We start from the raw sequence: 25,741 nt of genomic DNA, 5'->3' as shown, positions 1-25,741 counted from the left end.
AGGGGTGCCACAAAGGTCAATATTCCCACACCAGGCCTCGGGGATGAACCTGGACCTGCCATCAGGTGCCTGGTGGTTTCTCCAGGGCAGGTGGGAGCAGGTGCTTCCAGTCTGCAGGGGTGACTCTGCCATTTGCTGCACTGGGTTAGGGGGAAAAATCGACCTGAATTGTCACTGCCATCAATTACATCTCCTAGAACCCCTCAGTAACTGTGGACTGGGGTGGGAGAGGAAAGGGACTATCTGGGTCTGGGTTTCTCCTCCAAAACCACCACCCTGTTTTCTTTCCCTTGAACCTCTCCTTATCCAAGAGACTCTCCCATACCCATCTGTGAGGGCGCCCTGCTCAGAGACCACAGCACCACAGCCTGGGAGTTAAACTTTATTGTGCACAGCTTGTGCCCTGGCTGATGCCCAAGTCCAGCTCTGAGGTTTCTGCTCAACCCTGGTGCTCCTGCTCCCTCAGCTGACCTGGTAACACTTCATCAGCTCCACCACCATCCTCTCCTCCTCAGTTCCCTTTTCCAGGTGGGTCTCCATGGGATGGGCTTCCCTCCCTGCCTCGCAGCTGCCCAGGCAGCCAGGCTGGCCAGCAGCCTGCCAATCCCTGCCCTGCAGCTTCCTGAACAACTCCTGGCTGCTCTGCTTCTCCGCCTGGCTCAGGAGAGCCACGTTGAGCCCGAAGCGCTTGGTGCCCGCCAGGCTCTGCAGGATCTGCAGGACGGCAGCTCTGTCTCCAGGATGGATGTTCTCTGCCAGCACTGCCAGGAACTCCCCCAGCAGGCCAAAGCCCACATCAGCCTGGAAGATCCTGCCCAGGGCCTCCCCTCCGAGCTCCAGCAGCAGCTGGTATTTCTCTGTCCCACTTTTCAAGCATCTGCGCCAGCGTCGGTGAAATTCCGCCGCGGTGCCAGGCAGCTGATCCAGCTCCTGGGGAGAAAGGGACACTCAGCTCCTTTTGTTTTGGTCCCACTTGAAAACTTTGATCCCCTCACCCCAATCAGCCCATGGACAGCTGAGATGTTTTGACCAGGGGCTTTGGCAGCACAAGGAGCTGCTGAGGGGGAAAAGGGGAAGGCAGGGAAATGGCAGGAGCCTTTAACCCTGAGAAATCTGGGAATTCCAGGGGGAAAGGGGAAGGCAGGGAAATGGCAGGTGCCTTCAACCCTGAGAAACCAGGGAACACCAGGGGAAAAGGGGAAGGCAAGGAAATGGTAGGTGCCTTTAACCCTGAGAAATCTGGGAATTCCTGGGGGAAAAGGGGAAGGCAAGGAAATGGCAGGTGTCTTCAACCCTGAGGAACCAGGAAAATCCAGGGGAACAAAGGGAAAACAAGGAAATGGTAGGTGCCTTCAACCCTGAGGAACCTGGGAATTCCAGGGGGGAAGGGAAGTGTGGATGGGCTGTGACACCAGTGTGAACACAGAGGGCTGTGGAGTGACCCCAGCCCCAAGCAGAGTCAGACTCTGCCCAGCCTGGATCCACCAGCACTGCCTGGGAAAGGATCTCATGGAGATCAGAACACTCTGAGCACAGAGAGGAAAAACCAGAGAGTGGCAGAGAAAAGGTGGGAGATGCAAACCCCAGCAAATGTGCAGGTGCCCTGTCTGGTACCACCTGGCACTGGTGGGCATGTGGCAGAGCAGAGGCTGAGAGCTGAGCTCCATTCCCAGGTAAAGGAAATCCCATTTTATGCCAGCTCTAATGAACTGCTGAGCCAGCCCTGCTGGGTCACACAGGTTGAGGGAGGAGACAGAGGTGCAGCTTTTCTACAGCCAGGGAACAAAGCAAAGTGACATCAGCTGGGGCTGGGCACAGCTGGAGAAGCTCTGGAGATCTGAGCCTGGTGCTGATGGGGCCAGGAGCAGGATTTGCTTGGGGAGAGCATTGCTCAGTCCAAGCAAACACAGCCCTCCTCAGGAGAGATGCAAAAATAAACAGAGGTCAGTGAAACCCAGCACCATAAACAGCCCTTGAGACTGTTTATAAGGCACTCCATGGAACTGCCTTATCATGGGAACATCCATGGGAAACATCCAGTGACCAGGACACCCCAGCATGGACAGAGCCAGGGCAGGGCCAGGAGGTGACCCCAAGCACAAACAGGGACAGAAAATGTCCTGTCCCTGTTCCCCCCTGCTCAGGGACCAGGGAGCTCATCAGGCTGGGCAGGATGAACCCAGCCCAGCTCTCCTCCATGGCCATCAAACCACGGGCACTTCCCTGTGCTCAGGGAATGCCTGCAGCCAGAGGCTGCTCCAGGGAGGAGCCTGGAGCTCAGCCCTGGCTCTGGGCAGGCTGCAGCTGCTCCCAGCCAGGAGGGACAGCTCCCAGGCTGCTCCCGAGTCCCACTGGGAGCTCTGGGTACCACAGGGAGGGAGCAGACTCCTCCTGAAGGGGCCCAGCCTGATCCAAACCCTGACATTCCAGGGGCCAGGAGGGCTGGCTCACACCACAGTCCTGAGTGACTCCTGCATTGCAGTTGACAGCCAGGTGCTTCCTGAGCCACTTCCAGCCTCTCCCTCACCTGTGGGATCTCCACAGCGCAGGCAGGTGCTGCCTCAGCTGGGGCTGCACAGGGATTCCACAGCACGTTCCTCCTCTGTCCCAGCCTGTCCTTCTTCTCCAGAGGCTTCAGGTGAGAAGCCAGCACAATCTCCCTAGAGGGACAGGGACAGGAGGGACACGTGGCAGGAGGAAACACTTGGAGGCTCCAAGCTGCTGCTCTGGGCCAGTTTCTGACTTTGGGGCACCCAGAGGGGCTGGAGGAGCAGGCCCTGACCAGCACAAGGACAAACCAGCCTGAAATCCCTCGGGAATCCCATCAAGGTATCTGGGGAAGAAGCCACTTGAAGGTGTTTTCCTCCCCTCAGGGATGAGGGGGCATGGGGAACGGGGCAGCCATGAACCCATGAGGGGAATCTGAGCTGGTCCCAGGATGTCCCACCAGAGAATCAAAGTCCTGGATCTGCCCGTGGATCCTGGATGGCAAAGGACAGGGAGCCCCCAGATGGATCCTGGGGATTGGAGGGCACTGGGAATGCCCAACCCTGCCCCGTGGGACAGCCCTGGCAGCCCAGAGCCCCTGGACACAGCAGGGACACACCGGGGACAGGCTGGCAAGGGCCATGGGACACAGGGGACACAGGGCACAGTCACCCTCTGCTCTGCACTCCCTGCACGGCCTGGGGAGGGGGAGAGACGGGGTGGGACTGGGAGGAGGGGACAGTGTCCCGGGGACAGCCAGGGGACACAGGGGACACAGGGGACAGTCACCCTCTGCTCTGCACTCCCCGCACGGCCTGGGGAGGGGGGAGAGACGGGGTGGGACTGGGAGGAGGGGACAGTGTCCCGGGGAGGGGACAGTGCCACCCCACTGCTGGCTACAGCCGGGCCACCTCAGGGACCGGCCTCGGAGCAGGGACAGACCTGAGCCCACACGGGGCCACCTGAGGAGCTCTGGGACAAACCTCAGAGCGGGCTCTGCCCTCGGGGCTGTTCGGGCACCCGAGGGAGGCTGCTGCCGCTCGCCCATCGCACCCCGAGGGCTCCCCGAGCCCCCGGGCGCGTTCCGGCTCCCTCGGGCCGCTCCCCGAGCCCCGGACCTGAACTGCCCGTAGTCGGGGACGCCCTGGCGCAGCGCCCGCAGCTTGGCCTCGCCCTCCCGCTGCCGCCGCTCGTCCTCGGCCAGCGCCGCCCGCAGCTCCCGCTCCAGCACCGGCAGCGCCCCGGCCGGATCCAGGCCCGGCTCCATCCCCGGGAGACGCGGGGCCGGCCTGGGGGCACAGCGACCCTCCTGTCGAGCAGCCCTGCCTGGAGGACGCGCCTGTGGCACGGCAGCGCGGCCGGGCGGGCCCGACAGCCCCGACCTTATCGCGACAGTCCCGCCCTGTGCCCCCGCTGCGGCAGCCCAGGGCCGCGCCCGCGGGTGGCAGCCGGGACCCTCTCCCGTGTGCGAAGCCCCAGCCCCGGCACAGCGCCGGCCCCGCGGCCGCGCCTCTGTCGCGACAGCGCCGCCGGTGACGGACCCGAGAACCGGGACCGGGGCCGGGACCGGGGCTGGGGCTGGTGAGGGAGAGAGAGAACCGGGACCGGGACCGGGGCTGGGGCGGGTGAGAGAGAGCGGGAACCGGGATCGGGACCGGGGAGGGAGAGCGGGAACTGGGGCTGGGACCGGGGCTGGGGCAGGGGCAAGGGCAGGTGAGGGAGAGCGGGAACCGGGATCGGGACCGGGACCGGGACTGGGGCTGGTGAGGGAGAGCGGGGCTGGGACCGGGGCAGGGGCTGGAGCTGGGTCCGGGGCTGGTGAGGGAGAGCGGGGCCGGGGCTGGGACTTCGGGCAGGGCCGGGGCTTGGGGCTGGGGCCCCGGTGACAGGGGCCCCGAGGGGGTTCTGTCACGGCCCCGGTCTCTGCCCCCCCCGACCCTCTCCCCGCCCCCAGCATGGACACCGACCTGTACGATGAGTTTGGGAACTACATCGGGCCCGAGCTGGACTCGGACGATGACGACGACGAGCTGGGCCGGGAGGCCAAAGACCTGGACGAGGTGAGGAGGGGCAGCGAGCCCGGGGCTGGTCCCGAGCCGGCCCGGGCTGCTCCTGCCCCCCGCGGGGCCTGAGAGCTCCGGGTGGGGCTGCTGTTCAAGGAACTCCCAAAATCCCTTCCTGGCGTAGAGAGAGAGGTCTGGCTGGAATGGTGGGGGGAGCCAGAGCTCCTGGGCTGGGCTGGGTTTGGTGTCAGCCCCTGGTGGGTCTGAGCCCCTCAGGGGGGAGCTGAGGCTGCTGCAGGGAGCTGGATCCCCTCTGGGGAGGCAGAGCCAGACCCCACGGCCACAGGGGGAGCAGGGGGCTGCCCCAGGGGGGATTGGGGAGCCCCTGCCCTGCCCTGCTGGCCTGTGGGTGGGCTTGTGTTACCAGGGGTGGTTCTTGCCTTGGGCTGTGGGGGGTCCCTGCAAGTCCAGGGGTGCTGCTCCTCCAGGAGCTGCTGCCAGGGCACCCCGTGGGTGCTGGGGCTGCACTGGGGGGCCCTGCCTCGGGGGGCACCCCAGGCCTGGCCCCTGGGGGCTCCACAGCAGCTCAGGGCGAGCCTTGGTTGCAGCTGGAGGATGATGATGATGATGACGACATGGGCGAGCACGACGAGGAGCACCCCGGCATGGAGGTGGTGCTGCACGAGGACAAGAAGTACTACCCCACAGCTGAGGAGGTCTATGGGCCTGAGGTGGAGACCATCGTGCAGGAGGAGGACACACAGCCACTCACTGGTCAGTGGGGAGGGGCTGGAGGGGGGGAAGGCTCTCCATGGATCCTTGGGAAGGGGGAATAGGATTCCCTTCTGCCCTGCCCCTTTGGAGCCCCCTCATAGCCCCAGGAACTCTGCAGATTTGGGCACTTGTGGTCTTTGCAAACCCAAACAAGGGTATCTTTGGAAGAACAGGAATCAGCAGAGGTGGGAGAGCTATTTGAGGCAGAAGTAAATGTATTTAACTGATCTCCTTTGATCCCTGTGTGCTGGAATGGTTCAGTGACCATCTCCTGCAGCCTTGACAAACAGCTGGGAGAATCTGTCAGCCAGGAAACTGAGGGGTTGTCAGCTCCAGTCCTCATCCTGGGGCCATTCCTGACCCTGCTTGTCCAGGGCTCTGGGAACAGTTTGTTGTTGTGTCTCTTGTTGCAGAGCCCATTATCAAACCTGTGAAAACCAAGAAGTTCTCCCTGATGGAGCAGACCCTGCCAGTCACTGTCTACGAGATGGAGTGAGTGTGGGGCTGGGGGCACGGCTGGGGCTGCCACTGACCTCAGAGCAGCCAGCTCCCAGCTTCTGAACCCAGAACAAGAGACGTGCAGGACACTTCCACAGACATTTCCCTCCCCAGGGAACATGGGCACAGGGTGGGGATGGACACAAAAGGGAATCTCACCTCAGGGGCTGAGGTCAAGCTCCATAGCAACAGCTTGTGGCTCAGGAAACCTTCTTGCAATGATTTGGGTTGCAAGGGACCTTAAAACCCACCCAGTGCCAGCCCTGCCAGGGCAGGGACACCTCCCACTGTCCCAGTTTGCTCCCAGCCCAGTGTCCAGCCTGGCCTTGGGCACTGCCAGGGGTGGAGCAGCCCCAGCTGCTCTGGGCACCCTGTTCAATATCCACATGGTCAGTGTGTAGCACACATGATATTGGGACATTCTGGGTTGATCCCAGTCTCAGATGAGGTCCCATCTATTCCAGTTTCCATTGGGAATTAATTTTTTTGCTGCTGGGTGGGTGCAGAGTGCTGTGCAGTCAGCAGGACATTGCAGCTGTTCTGGGTGGGTCTGTTCCTTGTGTGCCAAAGCAGCTTCTTGGACACCAGGGCTGGGAGAAAACCTGGAAAAAATTCCAAATTAATTTAAAATTGGAGATGTAGTATTTCAAACGAGTTTTCTGTGGAATAAAAACCATCCTGGGCTTTTCCTGGTAGAAGCCTGATGTTGGTGTGAGCATTGTGGTGGGCAGGGGGTCTGTGAGCCTGTACCTGCAGTGTGTGTGTGCTGTCTCTCTCTGGGATGAGCAGGTGGAGCTGTGGGGGTCTCTCTCCTTGGGCTCATCTCTCCACTCACACTTTGTGGCCTGTCAGGCTTTCCCAGTTTAAGTGTTCCCCTGCAGGGGCAGCTGTGGCTGACAGCAGTGCCCTGGGGCTGGGCAGTGCCTGCAGAGGGACAGGGTGTTCCTGGAGCTGGGGTTCACTCAGGGCTCCCTCAGCTGCCCAGGGCTGTGCTCAGTGCCTGCAGGGTTCAGCAGAGCTGGAGCAGAGCCCAGGAGCTGCTGGGGCTGGCTTTTCTCAGCCCTTGCTTTGGCTCAGTCCCTGACCTGGGCTCTGCATTGTCCACCCTGATCCCTGTGTGCTCTGCTCCTTCCATTTGTAATTAATTCATTTTTCTCCTAGTTGTTGGTATAAATGGTTAGGATGGGCCACAAGGAATTCCTTGTGGGATGTAGCCAGAAACCTGCAAGCTTGGTATTGATTTCCCATTTAGCCTTATTTTCAGACCAATTAGGAAGGTTCTAATCTGGGTTAGTATTGATTGCTATATTTTTTAGCTCTTAATCAAAATGTTTTACATTAAGAAGTCTATTGCATCAGTGAAAATTTAATTTGTTTAAAAAGGAAATTATTTGACAGCACTTATTCTCTGCAGGCCTCTGGCAGTGACTGCATGTTTTATAGCCTCCCATTATTTTTTAGGGGTGGTAATTTAGGATCTCAATTATGTTTTGGCCAGCATCCATCCAGAAGTGACCAGCTCATCATTACCCAGCTCAGCTGCTAATTTGAAAAAGACTGAATTCCTTGAGTCCCTGGAATGTCACTGTTTTAAGGCTTGAAAATCAGAATTAATGGTGTGTGGAGCCCCTTTCAGAGCTCCATGGGGTGCTTGTTATCCAGCACCACCATTTACCTGACTGCCTGCCATGGTTTCAGTGGAAGTGCTTCATCATCTGAGTCCATGGATGTGATTTTTGCTCCAGTACTGACTAGAAGAGAAGAAAAATATTCAATAATATTCAATTGCTGGCAGCTTTACCAGCTCTGTATCCTCCCACCCACTGCCATCTGTCTGGGACTCCAACTCTCTTGTCCTCCCCATCTGGAAAGTGGGATTCTTCCTCCGCAGGGCACTGCCAGGATAAAAGTTTGGCAAAGATTCAGGGGGCACCTTGGATTGAAAGTGTAGCTGAAAAGCAGCACCTACTTTTCTTAGACACAGCAGAAGCCTCCAACAGCCTTTTGTGTTTTGTTCCTGCAGTTTCCTGGCAGATCTGATGGACAACTCGGAGCTGATCCGGAACGTGACTCTGTGTGGGCACCTGCACCACGGCAAGGTGCTCTCCATGTCCACAAGGCAGGGCTGGGGGTGGTGACCTGCTCTGCCAGCCCTCCTGGCCCTGGTTCTCTGCAGCAGCACCTTCTGCTCCTCCTGCTCATGCACTTATTTACAGAATCCAAGGATGGATTGGCTTGGAAGGGACCCTAAAGCCCATCCAGTGCCAGCCCTGCCATGGCAGGGACACCTCCCACTGTCCCAGGCTGCTCCAGCCCCATCCAGCCTGGCCTTGGGCACTGCCAGGGATCCAGAGGCAGCCACAGCTGCTCTGGGCACCCTGTGCCAGGGCCTGCCCACCCTCACAGAGAGGAATTCCTTCCCACTATCCCCCTTAACCCTGCCCTCCAGCTTGAGGCCATTCCCCCTTGTCCTGGCACCAGGTTTCCCTGTGAAATGTGTAGATATTTTTGTGGGTTGAATTTGTAGGTTTTACAATACCCTGCTCAGCGTGCTGTGCTGCTGCTGGAGGGATGGGGCTGTGTTTGTGTGTGTCTGAAGGAGGCAGCTCCTTTCTGTGCTCTCTTCCAGACGTGTTTTGTTGACTGCCTGATCGAGCAGACGCACCCGGAGATCCGGAAGCGCGACGACCAGGACGTGAGTGAGCTGCTGGGCACTCCCACCCTGGGGACACGGGGTGGCTTCTGCACCCTGAGGAGGGGGACTGTGCATGGGGACAGGGTGCTTCAGTGGCTGGAATGTAGGATTGGGAAGCCAGAGCTCAGTCCTAGTTCTGCTTCTGTCCCTTACTTGTCACCTTAGTGATGTGCCAGAGTTATCGTGTCCTGCTTCAAACTGAGTGTCTGGTACCAAAATGTGAGACTCTGATTTTTGTTTTGCCTTTGCAGCTCTGCTACACTGATATATTGTTCACAGAGCAGGAGGTGAGTGGTCTTGTAGTGATTTTATCCAGTTGTCTCATGCTTTACTCACAGTTGTTGTAGGCAGTTTCCTTGTCCATTTTAATGCCTTTTTGTGCCTTCCACATTTTGGTTATTTTCTTTATCAATAAAACAATCTGCTCCTCTTGTTTGCTTCAGGAAGATTCCTGATCCAACTTCCTTCCCTCATCTTCATGTATGATTTTATAACTTGTTTAATGTTAAATCTACAGCAGAGTCACCCCAGTCTGGGGATAATTTTTACTTTCTTTGAGAGAAAAAGGAGGAGGGGATTTGTGGTAGTGGTAGAAGAGAAAAAATTTTTTTTCAAAATAAATACATTTCTGCTTGTTTTCCTTAGCTCTGACTCCATGTGGTTGGGCATGAGTGGGAATGTTATTTTGTGTCATGACCAGAACAATCCTTTGAAGTATTTTTTTTTCTCCTCTCAGTGTTTATACTTTATACTCTGTGTGATCAAATCTTGTGCTTTGAGGCGTAACTTGGTGGCAGCAGAGGGTGAAAGCACAAACAAACACCCACATTGTGTCTCAGGTGTTGCCTGTAGTACCTCCTCAGCTGAGATCAGGTGTGGAGGGTGCAGTGGTGGCTCACCAGTGTGACCAGTACAGATGGGAGAGCAGGGCTGGGTGCTGTGGTGATCTGAGGTTATGGCTCTCTTCCAGGATGAGTGTTTTCTTCTTTCCATCTTTCTGATTTTTTTTCTTGATCTTATTTTATGTCTGTACGTGGTGATCCTTGTGTTTCTGTACAGGGTGATCCTTTTGTTTAGCTCTCTTCCAGGATGAGTGTTTTCTTCTTTCTGTCTTTCTGATTCTTTTCTTGATCATCTTCTATGTCTGTACGTGCTGATCCCTGTGTGTTTCTGTACAGAGTGATCCTTTTGTTTATTTTTTTTTAACCTGTAATCCTGGTTTCCTGTGTTTCAGAGGGGGGTGGGGATCAAGAGCACCCCAGTGACAATTGTTCTGCCGGACACCAAAGGAAAATCTTTCCTCTTCAACATCATTGACACTCCAGGTGATTGTGCAGTCCTGAAAATCCTGCTGTGGGAAGCACTTAGCTGTGTTTTGTACTTTTTATAGCTCACTCCAGCCTAGTCCTGAGCCTTCAGCTGAGTTCATTCCTGTGAAGTCACTTCCAGCAGTACTGACCCAGGATGGTTTGGGGTGAAGGGACCTTAAAGTCCATTGAGTTCCAACCCCCTGCCATGGGCAGGGACAAGTCAGGCTCGTGTCTGTGATTAGCTGGCCTGTTGAGGGCTGGTGATGCTGAAGAGGTGTTTCTCAAGCAGCACAGGTAGAATTTTCTTTCCCAGGTATTGCCATGTGCAGGGGGACCCTGCTTTGCTCAAATGCCTCACAGTTAGACTCAGCAAGTTCCTCAGGCCTCTGACAGGCTTCTGTGGAGGGAACATAATCACAGATCAACTTGTAAGAAACTTCAGGGAAGAGGGTCTTGGGACACATCTGCTGAGCTGCAGCTCAGGGAGGTTAGAGCGCAGGAGGAGGCTGGGGGGAGAGACATCTGTTGTCTTTGAGAAGAAATCTTCCTCCTTTTCCTGAAGTGCTTGCACAGAGCTGTGAGAAAAACAGTCACAAATGTGAGGAAGGATGCCTGTCAAACAAGTTGTGTACATTCTCAAAATACAGCATTAGAGCTGAGGCTAAATGCCCATGGGGAGCTCTGGCAGCTGCTCCCAGGTCCCCATCTGAGGAGGAACCATCTCCTTCTGCCTCTCTGGGTACCAGCAACCAGAGGAATCTGCAGAGCCCTTGGCTTCCCACCCTGTGTGCTGCTACTGCTGCTGCACCAGGGCTCTCAGTGCTTCTCACTGCCCCCCTTGGTGTGGTTTTGAAGGTCACGTGAATTTCTCTGACGAGGTGACAGCCGGCCTGCGCATCTCGGACGGCGTCGTGCTCTTCATCGACGCGGCCGAGGGGGTGAGTGCCACCTGCTCCTGGGGCTCACATCCCTCCCTCTGGACTCTGTGCTGCTGCCCTGGCATGGAGGCCTGGGATGGGTTCAGCTTTCTGGGGTGAAGGGCTTTTGGAGGACAGCTGGGGAAGTGAGAGTGTTTTCCATCTGAACAGGCAGCCAGGCCTGTGGCTGCTGTGTCCAGACTGATGTGATGCTGTGGCCTGCAGGCTGATTGTCTGACTTGTGTGCATCTCCATCCCCATGATACCTAAAACTGAGCAGGTTATTTATATCAGACATGTCCATAGGCTTGGATTCAAGGGATTTGGTTGGGTTAGCACCTATTTCTGAATTTCAGGAGAATTAGCTGATTGCTGAGCTTGGGCTTTTCTGCAGCCTGGCAGCAGAGTAAGGGTCACTGGTTGCCCCTCACGCCCCAGATAGCATTTTGGGGAGGCTTTCCTGGGGCTCTGAGCTCGCTTCTCCCTGCAGGTGATGCTGAACACAGAGAGGCTGATCAAGCACGCCGTGCAGGAGAGGCTGGCAGTGACTGTGTGCATCAACAAGATTGACAGACTCATCCTGGAGCTGAAACTGCCCCCCACAGATGCTTACTACAAGCTCAGACACATTGTAGATGAAGTTAATGGTCTGATCAGGTGAGGCTGCTTGGGGTACTGCATTGGTAGTGCTGCTGTCCCTGTCCCAGGGCTCTCTGTGAGCCCTGCACGTGCCTGAAAACTCATCAGTTTGTCTCTGGATGTGTTGAGTCATAGAAAATGGGCCAGGAAGAACCACTGGGAGTTCATCTCAGCTGATACATTGAATTAAGGAGGATTGGCTCTTCCTGGCAAACTCCAGGGATTTCATTTCCCCTGCCCCATTTCATTTTTCCTCCATTAAAAAGTAGAGAAAGTGGACATCTGACCAGAGCAGGGAATTTGTGCTCCCAGATGTCTCAAATACAGTGAAATGATCCAGGTTGTATCCCAAATTGGAGGTTGAGATGTCTCAAAGCTCCTAAATACTTGCTACAAAACTAAAAGGGGATTTACTGTCTCAGCTCCTGGACAAGGATTATGATGCTGACACAGTCCAGTCTCCTTGCCAGCCCTGCCCAGGAAAGGGAGGGACATCTTAGACATTTCTGTGGGTTCTTCTGCATCCAGGGATTTTTTAACAGCATTCTGCCCTTCAAGTGTGTGTGTTTGCACACAAGCTCCCTGGCATGTCTCTGCTCAGTGTGTGCTGGCATCAGGCAGCTGGAGCAGGATAATTCATCCTGCCTAGCATGGCTGTGAGCTCATTAAACCTGTTTGGGTTAAATTATATCCCTGTATAATCTTTTCCCTTACTTGGTTGACCAACTTGGCTGCTTTTTTAGAAGAAGAAAAGTTATCTCAGATAAAAAAATCTGAAGTATTTGTGCTGGTAACTTTTTAGTTCTAGGATCTTTAAATCTTTGCATTAATGCTTGAAATTTATAGGCAGAAAATGTTCCTGACCCTGAGATTCTGATGGCAAGCAAGCTGCAGCCTGTTTAAAGATGCTTTTTGGCAATGCAGGCTCCTTGCCTGTCACTGCTGTAGGGTGTGGGAAGTGGGCTGAAGTGTCTTCTTTGGTTCATAACATTGATTTGATTTTATTTTTCTCCTCTCAGCATGTATTCCACCGATGAGAACCTCGTGCTGTCTCCCCTTCTGGGGAACGTGTGCTTCTCCAGCTCTCAGTACAGCATCTGCTTCACACTGGGGTCTTTTGCAAAGATTTATGCAGACACATATGGTGAGGATTAGCCAGAAACCTGGTGCACTTCAACATCTCATTTCCCAACCTTTCTTGTGGGGGTTTTCTAAGCCATTCAGCTTCCCCTGCACATGGCCAGTGTTTGTGTTCTGGAATTGCTGACAGTTGAGTGGTGCTGCAGAGCTGAACCTTGGGGGTTAAAAAGCAGAAACACAGTTTTAGCAAGAGATTTTCTCCTGATAAATGTTTTGTGAGTCAGAAGCCAAGATTTTTTTCATACCCTGAGCAGAAATAACAAGCAGATGAAGGCAGGTGTGTGTGTGTTGTGCTTTGCCTCCCTGTCAGCAGCTCAGGAGCGAAGCAGTTAAGCTCTTCCTGCCTTTTCCCAAAAGTCCAAGACTCAGCTGCAGCTGGGCACAAGCTTTGCCCACAAGGTTTTGCACTCTTGCCCTCTTTCTTTTTTAAGAAACTGTCTTTTTCTGGCCTGGATTTAATTTTCTGCTCCCCAGGTGCCCACTCAAGGCAATCTGCTGCATGTAGCAGTGGGCTCCGTGCTGGCATTAGCAGCTGCACAGCCCAGGTTTTTGAAGTCCCCCACTGGGGAATTTGGGGATCTGTAGGAGCTGAGAGGAGGGGAAGAAGGAGGTTGTAAAGCAGCTGGGCCAGCTCTTGCAGAGAGCTTGGCCTGAGGGAGGATGAAGTTGTTGAGGTCAGGGACTGATGGTGTCAGGACTGTCACGTGTCCTGAGAGTTTGGAGCAATAAATGAGCTCCCTGAGTGTCAGCATTAACTCAGAGCCTGCTGGGGTGAGACCCCTCCTCGGGGAGCTGAGGATGCACAGTTGGCAGGAGATGCCAACCAGGTGGGGAAGGCAGGAGCTGAGTGAGTGCTTGGAGCTGGGAACAGTGGATTCTGGTCTCCAGGAATTGTGTGTGCAGCCACCACATGTCACTGACAGGAGTTAGAGCAGCATCAGTGTCCAGACTGCAGCCATCAGGCAATTCCTTGTGCTCACACATCTGCCCCCAGCAAAAGCTTGTTTGGAACCTGCTGTAGGTTCTCATTCTGTCCTGGTATTTGTAAATTCACCATGACAGCCAGCACTGCAGTGGACCTTCAGTGCTGGGTGTTTGGCTGTGTGCTCCCTGAGAAAGAGGAAGATGGAGATGTTCAGCAGGGCAGAAAATGCTGGTGCTGAGCCTGCAGGGCCCAGGGGTGGAGGCCATGCCAGCACTGGGCACTACAGCAGCAGTCACAGATTCCTGTTTGGAAATGCAGCAGATGAGGCTGGCCTCCTGCAGCACTCCTCAGCTCTGACCTGTGCTAGCAGGGAGCTGGAGTGTTCCTGGGAAGTCAGTCTGTGAGTGCAGTGTCCCTGGGCTGCTGGGGACATCCCCACTGGACTCTTTCTGCTCATCTCTGCCTGGGCTCCCCAGGACAGCGCTTAATCTTTCACTCAGAATTGGGACGAGGCATTCACTCATCAGCATCAGTTCATTAAATTGAATCCTCAGGCTTGTTTTAAAAGCCAAAATGTAAAGATATCTAAGCTAAGAAAAAAGCAGTGACATCTGAGAGGCTTTATCATTTGCTTTTTCCTTTAGGAGACATCAATTACCAGGAGTTTGCAAAGCGGCTTTGGGGCGACATCTACTTCAACCCGAAGACGTAAGAACCCTGTTTAAATGTTTTAATGTTGTTTTATTCCTGGGTTTTTCCCTCCTTCCCCTGTAAAATGTGGACCCAAGGTGACTCCTGATCCTCTGATCCTGTGGTGTGGAATTTGGGAAGGGTTGAGTCAGCCCTCCTGGCTAATGTGAATCCATGTGGATTCACACCTGAATCCCACAAGGAGGAGCAGAGAGGCTCCTCTGGCCTTCATTTGGAGTAAGCCTGACCCATGTGTCCCTGCCAGCTTCGCAGGGGCTGGGAGGGAGGAGAGGAGCAGCTGGGAGGAGCAGAGGCTGTGCGGGGTGCTGGCAGGCTGCAGTTCTTGCTGCTCACCTCTCTGGTCTCCAACAGCCGCAAGTTCACCAAGAAGGCCCCGACCAGCAGCTCCCAGCGCAGCTTCGTGGAGTTCATTCTGGAGCCCCTGTACAAGATCTTGGCTCAGGTCTGTCACGGGTCATTGTCCCTCTCTAAGGGAGACCTGAAGATCCTGCTCCAGGCAGGAGCAGCTGGGGCTGGGCACTGGCTCTGGCCCTGTCCTGTTCTGCAGTGGGATCTGCACAGGGTGGCTTTGGGGGTGCACAGTAATCGTTATTTCTGCAAGTGCAGTGCTGTATTTGCAGTGAATAGAGCAATCCTTGCTCTTCCTTGTGTGCTTTAGTAGCAGCCAAGTGACAGTGCTTGGACTTGGAGCAAAGACTTGGAGCTCAAGTTGGATGAGGAGGAGTTGGGGGGCTCAGCCTGGAGAAAAGGAGGCTTGGGGGGACCTTCCTGCTTCCTACAGCTCCCTGACAGGATGGGACAGCTGGGGGAGGTTGGGCTCTGCTCCCAGGGAACAGGGACAGGAGGAGAAGAAATGGCCTCAGGTTGTGCAGGGGGAGGTTTAGATTGGAGATTAGGAAAAATTTCTTCCCCCAAAGGGTTGTCCAGTCCTGGCACAGCTGCCCAGGGCAGTGGTGGAGTCACCGTGCCTGGATGGATTTAAAAGCCATGTAAATGTGGCACTTGGGGACTAACATGATTTGGTGGTGGTCTTGGCAGTGGTGGGGAATAATTGGACTGAATGATCTTAGAGAGCTTTTCCAGCCTTAATGATTCCACAGTTCTATGATTTGACCCATCTGGCTCTTGGGTGAGCTGTAACCCAGTGCAGGTTCCCTGTGGCTGGTGTTTGATGTTGCCCTGGGATGTTACTGACTGAGACCCCCCACAGTGAACCTGGGAGTGGGACTTGTTGTCTTGCAGGTGGTGGGGGATGTGGACACAACCCTGCCCAGGACTCTGGATGAGCTTGGCATCCACCTGACCAAAGAGGAGTTGAAACTGAACATCCGGCCCCTGCTGCGGCTCGTCTGCAAGAAGTTCTTTGGGGAGTTCACAGGTACAAGCTCTTTATCTTCCCCTCCCAATGCTCCTTGTATCCCCAGCACCTCACACCAAGAGTTGAGGGTTATATTTTGACCAGGGAGTGCTAACTTGCACAGATCCTGCTCAGTTTCCCAAATCTAAACTATGACATCACTTGTCCCCAGGACAGCCTGAGACACCGCTCACCTCTCCCCTGCTGCTGGGGCTGCTGCAGTCACTGTGGCTTTGCCTTGTGTTTATGGAGTCCATTTCTTTCCTCCTTGCTGGTTAACTGTGTCCTCACCAAGTGTTCCTGTTGCAGGCTTTGTGGACATGTGTGTGCAGCACATTCCCTCCCCAAAAGTGGGGGCCAAGACAAAAATTGAGCACACGTACACCGGCGGCGTGGACTCCGACCTGGGGGAGGCCATGAGCGAGTGCGACCCTGACGTAAGGAAACTCCTGTGTTTGCTCTGAGTGTGCAGAACCAAGGCCAGCAGGCTCTGCTCCCCCTGCCCTGCCAGGGCAGCTGCCTCCCAGCCAGCTCTGCACAGATTTGACTTGCAGCACTCTGAAACCTCTCATCCGACGCTGGAACAAATCTCTTCGCTCCAAGGAGCTTCAGCTGCCTGCCAGGGCAGCCCTGGAGAGAGGGAATTGTTTCAGTGTGTTCAGAGAAGAACAGGTCTAGGTCAGGACTCCAGAGCATGTGGGAGCTGCAGGGTGGTTTTGTGTCCTTTTGCAGTCTTTTTGTCCCTTTTCCTTGAAGTTTAATTCTCTCTCCAAACTCTAAAAAACTGCCTGGTGCTGATAAAAATAACCCTGTGTTAGTTAGTCAGCACCTTTCCTCTCCCAACCCTTCCTCCTCCAACAGCTTGCACTGAGCTGTCATTTGGAGTTGTCTGGAGCCACCAACGCTGGCAGCTGAGTGAGAAATTTGCCTGTGACTTTTGCTCTGATGTCTGCAGAGAAAATTATTTTAATGAGTTGTGATTATCCACATAAAACTCCACAGTGGTGACTGTCACCGCATCACCAGTGTGGAGTGACCTTGTGGCACTGGAAGCTGTGATCTTGGGGAGCTCAGGTGCTCTGCCCTGAGCAGGTTTGCAGGCCAGCAGGTGACATTTTTCCTCATGGCTTTGTCCCAGCCATCATTTGCTGTTCTACAGGAGCTCCAGAACTATCCACCATGGTCATTCCAGGGCTTTCCATACAGGGCAAGGAGATGTGGGGCCTCCAGTGGCAGGAACTGAAGGACTTGGCATATCAAAACAATTATTTCTAAATTCCAGCCCATTTATCCCTTTTATCCACAAATCATAGAATATTCTGAGTTGAAAGAGATCCACAGGGATCATCAAAGTCCAGTCCTGCCAGGTCTGTGACTGTTTCTTGACTGTGTTTTGAAAGAAGCTCATTTCTGTCTCTGTGTCACGGGCAGGGTCCCTTGATGTGTCACACAACCAAGATGTACAGCACTGATGATGGTGTCCAGTTCCACGCCTTTGGCAGGGTGCTCAGTGGCACCATCCATGCTGGGCAGCCTGTGAAGGTCCTTGGGGAGAACTACACCCTGGAAGATGAGGAGGATTCCCAGATCTGCACTGTTGGACGCCTCTGGATCTCAGTTGCAAGGTACAGAAAGCTCTGGCAATTTTTTGGGAGAGGAGTTACCTGGTGAGGGACTGGGAAGGAGGGAGAGCTGCCAGAGAGAGGGAGGAGGAAGGTGCTGGAAGGTGAGGCTGCAGTGGTGCTCTCCTGCCTTTCAGGTATCACATTGAGGTGAACAGAGTTCCTGCTGGCAACTGGGTGCTGATTGAGGGCGTGGACCAGCCCATAGTGAAGACAGCGACTGTGACAGAGCCTCGGGGCAATGAGGAGGTACCAGGCCTGGCTGGCATTGCTCAGCCTTCCAGGGAGGCAGGGTGATGGGGTGCAGCCCAAAAGCTCCTCTAGTGGGGTTAAAGAATCCCTGTCTGCTGCCATGGTGAGGCTAAAGAATGCCTGCCTGATGTGGTGCCAGGGCACAAGAGCCACTGAGGGAAAGAGAGCAGCTTCACAGGCTGTGTATTACCCTGAGGACATGCAGGGGTGCAGTTTCAGCTCTTTGTCCTCTCTGGTTCCAGGCTCAGATCTTCCGTCCCTTGAAGTTCAACACCACATCTGTTATCAAAATAGCTGTGGAGCCAGTGAACCCCTCAGAGCTCCCCAAAATGTTGGATGGTCTCCGCAAAGTCAACAAGAGCTACCCCTCACTTACAACTAAGGTACTGCTGGGGGCACTTGGATTAGATGATTTCCAGAGATCCCTTCCAGCCTTAACTGTTCTGTGATTCTGTGTGTGTGTGTGTGTGTGGCTGTTTCCATCCAGTGCTGGGGGCAGCCTCTGGGCTCATCTTCAAAATAATCAGTTTTTTACCACAGGTTGTTATGTGCGTTGTGGGTCTTTTCATGCTGTTTCAGTTGATCTTATAAATTATGTAGAAATAGCAGAAAAGTGTAAATCCAGCAGAAAACCACACACCCTGCTGTGCCAGGGAAGCAGCTTTCTGCAGAGCCCAGCAGCACTTCCTCTTGGAAAAGGCTGTGGGAGCTTTCCTTGGGGTGTTCTGACTCTTAACAAGTGCATTTAAGGCTGATCCTTCCTCAGGCTTGAGTAGGAAGGAGCTGTGAGCAGGGGGACTGCCAGCTGTATCCCTCTCTTGTCTTCCAGGTGGAAGAGTCTGGGGAACATGTGATCCTGGGAACAGGAGAGCTGTACCTGGATTGTGTGATGCACGACCTGCGGAAGATGTACTCCGAGATCGACATCAAGGTGAGGGAGTGGGAGAGGGATTTTCCCACTGGAAACCCTCGACAGGGTTTTGGTCCCCTCTCTCAGAAGGATGAGAAAAAGAACCTGCCTGAACATACAGCATGGATTTTGTCACGTTCCTGTAAAAGTAAAGAAAGGCTGTGAGGGTGTAAAAGGGCCTCTTACAGCCTGACTGTCACACCAGTGGGACTGAGAGTGGCACATTGGCTTGGGGAGGAGTTTTCCATGTTCCAGCCTTCCCTGTGCTTCAGCCATTGCCTGGCTAGCATCAAATAAATAAATTGAGCAGGATTTTTAATACCTGGAATTTGATTTAAATTTTCCTGTCTCATTTGAGAGCCTCAGTGCTTCATACATGACCCTGATTAAAACACTGCCAGTTGAACCGGTTTTTCCTTGTAGGTGCTCAGAGGTTTCAAACAGTCTTTTTACAAACAAAAAAGTACTGAAAACCTTACAAACCTTTTGTTCTTTTAGGTGGCTGATCCAGTGGTGACATTCTGTGAGACAGTGGTGGAAACATCCTCCCTGAAGTGCTTTGCTGAGACACCCAACAAGAAGTAAGGGTCCTGGACGAGCTGGGATGGGAGGGGGCAGAGGGAGGGTCCATCCCTCCAGGGGGGCTGTTCCCTCTGGCTGTTGTCCCCCAAGTGGCACATGCCTGAGTGAGCAATCTCCCATTGACCTGAGCTCCTCAGGAACACACCAGAGTCCCAGGAATGTCCAAGTGCTGTGTAGGAGCTCTGAGAATGGAGGGAGCAAAGCCAGATCCACATCCTCCTTTTTCCCTAAGTGTCACACCTCAGCAGTTCTGAGAGGTGTTCTGGGATCCTGGAGCAGGTGCCAAAGAGCCCAGTACTGCCTTCAGTAATTCCCCCTAGAGTTTCATGAGCAAGAGCTGTGTGTTCTCTTATCCATATGTAATCTTGGATTTGTTCTGGTGATGCCCTGGAGCCTTGCAGCTGCTCTCATCTCCCTCCTCCTGCACCTCACAGTGATTGGAAGAGGGAGGCCTGGGAGGGAACATGGGGGAGATCTGTGTGCACAGGATGTTGCCATACCTGAATTTTCAGAGACATCATGATGTGTTGAAGTTGACTCTCCTGTGTTCACCTGTGGTTTCTGGTTCTTCTTGCCTTCCTTTATTCTGAGACAATCTCTGCCATGTTTGGCAGCCTTATTTCTGGGAACAGAGAGGTTCCATTCTTCACAGAATCACAGGGTGGTTTCGGTTGGAAGCAACCTTAAAAACCATCCAGTTCCAAGCCCTCCTGTGGGTGGGAACAGCTTCCACCAGAGCAGGTTGTTCCCAGTCTCAGGTCAGGCTTTGACCTTCTGGGCACATGGGATGACCTGTGCAGGGGCAGGTTTCAGGCATTGGGGGTTCTCTGAGGCAGCATCTGGTGTGTGAGATGCAGCTCCCAGAGACACCTTGCCTGGCCCATGGGCTCCCTCCTGCAGCCCTGGGCAGGGGCTGGATGTGGGACAGGAGGGTGGAGCCGTGCTGTCCCTCAGCTGTCTCCGTTGGGGCTGAGCAGGCTTTGGGGAGCAGCAGCTGAGCACAGGGATGCAGGAACAGCAGTGGATGGAGGTGGCTTCATCAACCCAACTGCATCCAAGCTGGTGCAGTCAGAGAATGGTGGAGTTATTAAGGTTGGAAAAGACCCTAAATGAGCTCCAGCTGTCAACCCAGCACCACCATCATGTTCACCACTAAACCATACCTACAAGTGCCACATCCACGTGGTTTTTGCACAGTTCCAGGGATGATGACTCCACACTGCCCTGGGCAGCTGTGCCAGGCCTTTACAACCTTTTCTGTGTAGAAATTTTCCCTAATATCTCACCTAAACCTCCTCTGGCTCAACTTGAGGCTTCTTCCTCTCACCCTGTCCTTAGTTCCGTGGGAGCAGAGTCTGACCCCCACCCCTGGCTGCTCCCTCCTTTCCGGGATCTGTAGGGAGCCAGAAGGGCCCCCCTGAGCCTCCTTTTCTCCAGACTGATTCCCCAGCTCCTCAGCCACTCCTGGTGCTTCAGGCCCTTCTCTGGACACATCCCAGCCCCTCCAGGGCTGCCAGTCCCTGCAGTGTTCCCAGCTAGTCCCATTTCCATCGCTGTGGCTGATGGTGACTGTCTCTCCTCAGGAACAAGATCACAATGATTGCTGAGCCCCTGGAGAAGGGATTAGCAGAGGACATTGAGAATGAAGTGGTGCAGATAACATGGAACAGGTATGAGCAATCTGGGAGGGCAGGAATGCAGCTGGAGGTAAATAACTGGGAGAAAAGGGAATGCTGGAATCTGCAGGGTGCACAGTATCAGGCAACAGCCTCTGGGCAGGGTTCCTGGTTTGGTTTCCCTGCCAGCCAGTCTGTGAGCATCTCTGGCTGAGGCTGTTTTGTGCCTGAAGGGAACAGGGTTGTAAATGCATTGTGAGTGCAGGTCAGATTCTTGTTTCCTAAAACTTCTTCCCTTTCTCTCTACCAGGAAGAAGCTGGGTGAATTCTTCCAGACCAAATACGACTGGGATTTGCTGGCTGCCCGTTCCATCTGGGCCTTTGGGCCAGATGCTACTGGCCCAAACATCCTGGTAGATGACACACTGCCCTCAGAGGTGAGGGGGGGGGGCACTCTTCAGTGAGACCCTTGTCCCATGGTGCCAGGGGGTTCCTCCCAGAACTTTCAGCAAGGCCCTGGTGCCTTTGGGGTGCTCATTGTTGGCCTCAGATCTGCTGCTCTTTCCCCACAATGATCCTACACTGGTTACCAGGTCACCTGTTATTTTTCAGGTGTTGCTGTTTGGGCAAATGTCCTCCAGTTGCCAAAATTTGCAACTAATGGCCTTGCCTTTCAGGATCCCCAAAATGTGGACTCCTAATTTACAGTGCTCTTGAAATTACACAGTGCTGGTGCTCTTGGGCTGTGAGAGGGAGGGGTGGACATGGGGGGCACAGGGGAACACTGCTGCTCTTTTGGAAACTGGCTTTTAAACACTGGGTGTTACTGGCTGTGATGAGGTGTGGTCTCTGAAGCTGTCTGTCTGTCTGCCTCTAGGTGGACAAGTCTCTGCTGGGTTCAGTGAAGGACAGCATCGTGCAGGGCTTCCAGTGGGGGACCAGGGAAGGGCCCCTCTGTGATGAATGTAAGTGGGACCTGTGGGGAAATTGAGACTGTGAGATTGGTAAAATTCTTCCATCTCTGAGCATTCAGGTGTTCCAGGCTGAAGAGGCTTGAAGCAGCCTGGTCTGGTGGAAGGTATCCCTGCCCATGGCAAGGAGCTGGACTAGATCAGCTTTAAGGCTCCTTCCAACCTGAATCACTCCTCGATTCTGTGGTATGCAGGGTTATGATGTGGTGATGCATTCCCTGCTGGAATTAAATTTAGGAGAACTGCTGGTGGCTCTGGGGGTTTGGGCATCTGGGGATGTGGTTGGTGCTGGCAGAGGACGTCCCCTGGGGTCACTGGCTGTCATTTCTCCCTCTGCAGTGATCCGCAATGTGAAGTTCAAGATCCTGGATGCAGTGATTGCTCAGGAGCCCTTGCACAGGGGTGGAGGGCAGATCATCCCCACGGCCCGCAGGGTGGTGTACTCTGCCTTCCTTATGGTGAGGCCTTGCCTGTGCTGGGCTGAGCCCCACGGGGCTGCCCGGGGTGTGGGTGCACTCTGACTCATCCACCCATCAGTGTCTGCAGTGCCCTTGTGGGCTGGCACACGAGTCCTGCAGGCCTGCATTGCAGCCTGGATGGAAACTGGTGTGCATCTGCTCCTCTCCCCTTCTTGCTGCTGCTGGGCTTGCTGGGAAGGGTGGGCATGGGGGAGAGGGAGGCGTGTGACTCGTGCCCAGAGGGAGAAAAGGTCCTTTCAGTGTTTGTGCTGTTGGTTTGGGCAGCCATGGAGCAGCAGGACCCCTGTAATCTCATCAAGCACGGAGTTTGACTGTGCTGTTGAGCTGTGCTGGTGCTGCAAGAGGCTCAGTGCTCATGTCCCTGTCCCTCACAGGCCACCCCTCGCCTGATGGAGCCCTACTACTTCGTGGAGGTCCAGGCCCCTGCTGACTGCGTGTCTGCCGTGTACACGGTGCTGGCCCGGCGCAGGTGAGCTGCTCCTGCTGCCAGCACTGGGGCTTTGCAAAGCAGCAGCGTTGGCATCTGGGCTGGTGGAGAATTCCTGGCACTGGTGCAGAGGGTGAATCTCTGGGAAGTGACAGTTGGAAGCGTCCTGAGTGATCCTGGCCCTGAGCAGTGTGGGGAGGGATGTTCAGGATCACACACAGCCTTTGGGTTGTGCCTGGTTGCTCCTGAGTGTCAGAGAGGAGAATGTACAAAGCACTGGGGATGTGCTCAGCCCTGGAGCACAGGAAGGACTTGGACCTCCTTCAGTGGCTCCAGACAAGGCTGGGAAGATGCTCAGGGGATTGGAGCAACTTCCCTGTAAAAACAGGTTGGGAGATCTGGGGTGGTTCGACCTGGAGAAGAAAAGGCTGCAGCGAAACCTTAGAGCCCCTTCTAATGCCTAAAGGGGCTCCAAGAGAGCTGGAAAGGGGCCTGGAGTGCGAGGATGTCAGCACAATGGGTCCCCAGCTGGGTAATGATTGACATAGACTCCATGTATTACAGCAGGCTGATAATTTTCTTTATTAAGAAACCCATTGCTTTTTTATACCCTAATTCACTACAGGTGAACTGAAGCAGTTCAACCTAATTGGTCCTTTACTTAAAACACCATCACCATTGATTGATTAAGAAACCACTCTTTGGTAAACAAATCTCCATAACACATTCCACATGTTCATGATACCAGTGCAGCAAGTTAAGATAAGAACTTTCTTTTCTCTGATCTTCTCAAGCCTTTCCCAGAACAATGCCTGGGAAAGTTGTCTCTTTCTCTCTGTGGCCAGAGAGCTGCTGCCACACCAGGACAAGGGGGAATGGCTTCCCACTGCCAAAGAATGGGGTTAGATGGGATATTGGGAAGAAATTCCTCCCTGGCAGGGTGGGCAGGCCCTGGCACAGGGTACCCAGAGCAGCTGTGGCTGCCCCTGGATCCCTGGCAGTGTCCAAGGCCAGGTTGGACAGGGCTTGGAGACACCTGGGATAGTGGAAGGTGTCCCTGCCCATGGTAGAGGGGGTGGGGTTTGAGGTCCCTTCTCACCCAGATTTGAGGTCCCTTCCATGATTCTGTGACCCCTAAGAATGCTAATCCTTTGGCATGTTTGCAGAGGCCATGTGACCCAGGATGCTCCAATCCCAGGCTCTCCCCTCTACACCATCAAAGCCTTCATCCCAGCCATTGATTCCTTTGGCTTTGAGACAGACTTGAGGACCCACACGCAGGGACAAGCCTTCTCTCTCTCTGTCTTCCACCACTGGCAGGTGAGTCCATGCCCTGGGGAGATGGGAAGAGGGACAGGTAGGATCAGGCACCAGGTAGGTGCTCCCAGTGCCACAGCTCCAACAGAGCAGGAAAGCTCTGCAGAGCATCCTCGGAGGATCTTGGGGAGGCTTTGTGCACCAGCTGTTCCCTGTCTGCCAGGGCTTTGTTCCCAGTCCCATCACTCCCAGTCCTGGGGAGGGAACCCTGGAAGCTGCTGCTGGCTGAGTGTCAGGGTCCTGCAGTGCCTGGGGAGAGGACATCCCCCCTGGGAGGAGGGAACCTCTTTGGGTCCACTTCATGTCTCTCTGTACAGCAGAAGTCTTGGGGTGAGGCTCAGACTCACTGATCTGCCATAGGAAGTTTGATCTGTTCAGCTTTGCCTCTCAGAGGTGGTGTTTTAAACCTGTAGGAAACAAAGTTTGGGACAAAATAATCTTCTCTGGCCACTTCTGTGTCTGGGGCAGATCAGGTCCTGTGGGAGCCACAGCTGTGAGGTGCACAGTGCTTTGGGGTGCAGCTCCATGAGAGCAGCAGCTGCAGGCTGAGCCCTAAGGCTGATGTGTCAAAGCCCAAGGCTCAGCTCTGGAACAATAAGCCTGCCTGGTTTGTGGAGGGGGTTGTCCTGACAGGACTTGCATGGGTTGTTCTGTTAGGAGGTGTTATAGGGTCTTGCAGTACTCCCTGGGGAAGGGACATGTCCTTGGATTGAGTTCTCAGCTCTGTATTATTGACTTCTCACAGGCATGGTCACCAGCAGCGACATGGGTTTGTGTGCCAGCACAGCAGGTGGGGTGAGGAGTGTCTGTGGGACCCAGGGGTGTTTCCTGTTGCAGTTGGTGTCTCCAGGAGGTTGAAGCAGCCCCAGCATCACTCTCACAGCCTGGCCCTGTGTTTCAGATTGTGCCTGGGGACCCCCTGGACAAGAGCATCGTCATCCGGCCGCTGGAGCCGCAGCCAGCCCCACACCTGGCCAGGGAGTTCATGATCAAGACCAGGCGTAGGAAGGTGTGTCTGGGGCAAATCCCTGTGCTGTGCCTCTGTCCCAGCAGCTGAGCTGTTGCAGTGTTGTCCCTTGGCTGTGCCACATCCCCTCTGTGTTCCCAGAGTGCTCTGATGGCCTTTGTGCCCCAGGACCTCCCCTGTGCTGCCCGTCAGATCCTGCCAGTCCCATCAGTGACCCCAGTCCAAAACAGGATCCCGTGCCCCTCTGAGCCTTCAGTGGCCTGGTGTAGCCCCCTTGTCCAGCAGAAACAGCAGGAACTGGTTTCTGTGCTGGTTTAGTGAGCTGGACTGAGGGGCTGCAGAGGAGCAGAGGGAATCAAGCTCCCCTGTGGGGGGCAGTGAGCTGGCAGATGTGCTCAGCAGCAGAAACCACGTTTGCAGGTTCCTGAGGAGTGCTAGATGCTTTCAAGCTGCAGAGAAGCACCTGTTTTGGAGCCTAAATAAGAAAATGTATCTTACTGTGGGTCACAAGGTCTCTTCAGTGGGCTCTCTGGGCAGTGGCTGTGTGGGGAATAACCCTGGCCTTGTGTTACCTGCAGGGCCTGAGTGAGGACGTGAGCATCAGCAAGTTCTTCGATGACCCCATGTTGCTGGAACTGGCCAAGCAGGACGTCGTTCTCAACTACCCCATGTAACCCTGCTGCCCTGGCATGGGGGCTGACCCGAGCCCTGGCTGGCACCTGCTGGTCCCTCCCCATCCCTGCTCGCCCTGCCCTGCTCCCTGAGGCTCAGGGCAGGCAGAGAGCTGCTCCTCAGGTCACTTCCATGGCTGTAGGGGTCTCCATGGACCAATTGTGGGCATTTCCATGTGGGGAGCAGCCCAGAGCCAGAGCCCTGATCCATTTTGTATTGTTGGTCTCCAGCTGCTGGTGCCTCCAGGGAGGTTTTCCTTTTGGATGGGCTCCTCCAGCTCACAGAGCTGAGCAGTGTCAGTGTGGATTCCTGAGGACTGGGCCTCCACTGTGTCAAGCATTTCAGGCAGCTGACAAAGGGGCCAAGCTGGGGGGGCAGTGCTTTACCAGCCTCCCCAGGAGGAGAAATGTGGCTTTGACCTTTCTGTACCCCTTTTTTGAACCCTTTTAAACGTTTAGTACAAACTTCCA

At 54.6% G+C, this 25,741-nt stretch overlaps 2 protein-coding genes across 4 annotated transcripts; one reads left to right on the top strand and one right to left on the bottom strand.

Moving 5' to 3' along the window:
* Window positions 1-369: 369 nt before the first annotated feature.
* CCDC103 (coiled-coil domain containing 103) lies at window positions 370-4,444 on the bottom strand. Its single transcript, XM_039700881.1, has 4 exons — window positions 4,375-4,444; window positions 3,606-4,065; window positions 2,528-2,660; window positions 370-930 (listed from the first exon to the last, which is right to left on the bottom strand). Exons 1-4 carry the CDS (start codon window positions 4,442-4,444, stop codon window positions 463-465), a joined length of 1,131 nt encoding a protein of 376 aa, XP_039556815.1. The 3' UTR covers window positions 370-462.
* EFTUD2 (elongation factor Tu GTP binding domain containing 2) lies at window positions 4,054-25,741 on the top strand. 3 transcript variants are annotated; one of them, XM_039700806.1, is made up of 28 exons: window positions 4,054-4,068; window positions 4,442-4,547; window positions 5,099-5,264; window positions 5,678-5,756; window positions 7,786-7,861; window positions 8,392-8,457; window positions 8,709-8,744; window positions 9,692-9,782; window positions 10,623-10,705; window positions 11,175-11,341; window positions 12,343-12,467; window positions 14,033-14,096; window positions 14,451-14,541; window positions 15,342-15,477; window positions 15,766-15,893; window positions 16,888-17,081; window positions 17,216-17,327; window positions 17,573-17,713; window positions 18,160-18,261; window positions 18,739-18,821; window positions 20,406-20,492; window positions 20,749-20,875; window positions 21,316-21,403; window positions 21,749-21,867; window positions 22,263-22,357; window positions 23,482-23,635; window positions 24,534-24,641; window positions 25,178-25,741. In XM_039700806.1, the coding sequence occupies exons 2-28, from the start codon at window positions 4,443-4,445 to the stop codon at window positions 25,271-25,273; spliced, it is 2,919 nt and encodes a 972-aa protein (XP_039556740.1). In that variant the 5' UTR covers window positions 4,054-4,068; window position 4,442; the 3' UTR covers window positions 25,274-25,741. The 3 variants fall into 3 exon arrangements, with proteins under 3 accessions (XP_039556740.1, XP_039556739.1, XP_039556741.1); XM_039700805.1 differs by lacking the exon at window positions 4,054-4,068 and adding an exon at window positions 4,090-4,112; XM_039700807.1 differs by lacking the exon at window positions 4,054-4,068 and adding an exon at window positions 4,236-4,250.

The sequence above is a fragment of the Passer montanus genome, unplaced genomic scaffold, assembly GCF_014805655.1.
Source record: "Passer montanus isolate IOZ18808 unplaced genomic scaffold, ASM1480565v1 scaffold145, whole genome shotgun sequence".
In the NCBI taxonomy this organism is placed as follows: Eukaryota; Metazoa; Chordata; class Aves; order Passeriformes; family Passeridae; genus Passer; species Passer montanus.
This window is presented reverse-complemented; position numbering and strand designations above follow the sequence as displayed.

Bases quoted from the DNA above. Each gene is read 5' to 3' on its own strand.
- EFTUD2 (XM_039700806.1), top strand. From the start codon at position 4,443: ATGGACACCGACCTGTACGATGAGTTTGGGAACTACATCGGGCCCGAG. The intron at 8,745-9,691 runs GTGAGTGGTCTT...CCTGTGTTTCAG, and splicing joins TATTGTTCACAGAGCAGGAG to AGGGGGGTGGGGATCAAGAG. The intron at 18,262-18,738 runs GTGAGGGAGTGG...TTGTTCTTTTAG, and splicing joins ACTCCGAGATCGACATCAAG to GTGGCTGATCCAGTGGTGAC.
- CCDC103 (XM_039700881.1), bottom strand. From the start codon at position 4,444: ATGCTGGGGGCGGGGAGAGGGTCGGGGGGGGCAGAGACCGGGGCCGTG. The intron at 2,661-3,605 runs GTCCGGGGCTCG...CTGTCCCTCTAG, and splicing joins CCCGACTACGGGCAGTTCAG to GGAGATTGTGCTGGCTTCTC. The intron at 931-2,527 runs GTGAGGGAGAGG...CTTTCTCCCCAG, and splicing joins GCGCTGTGGAGATCCCACAG to GAGCTGGATCAGCTGCCTGG.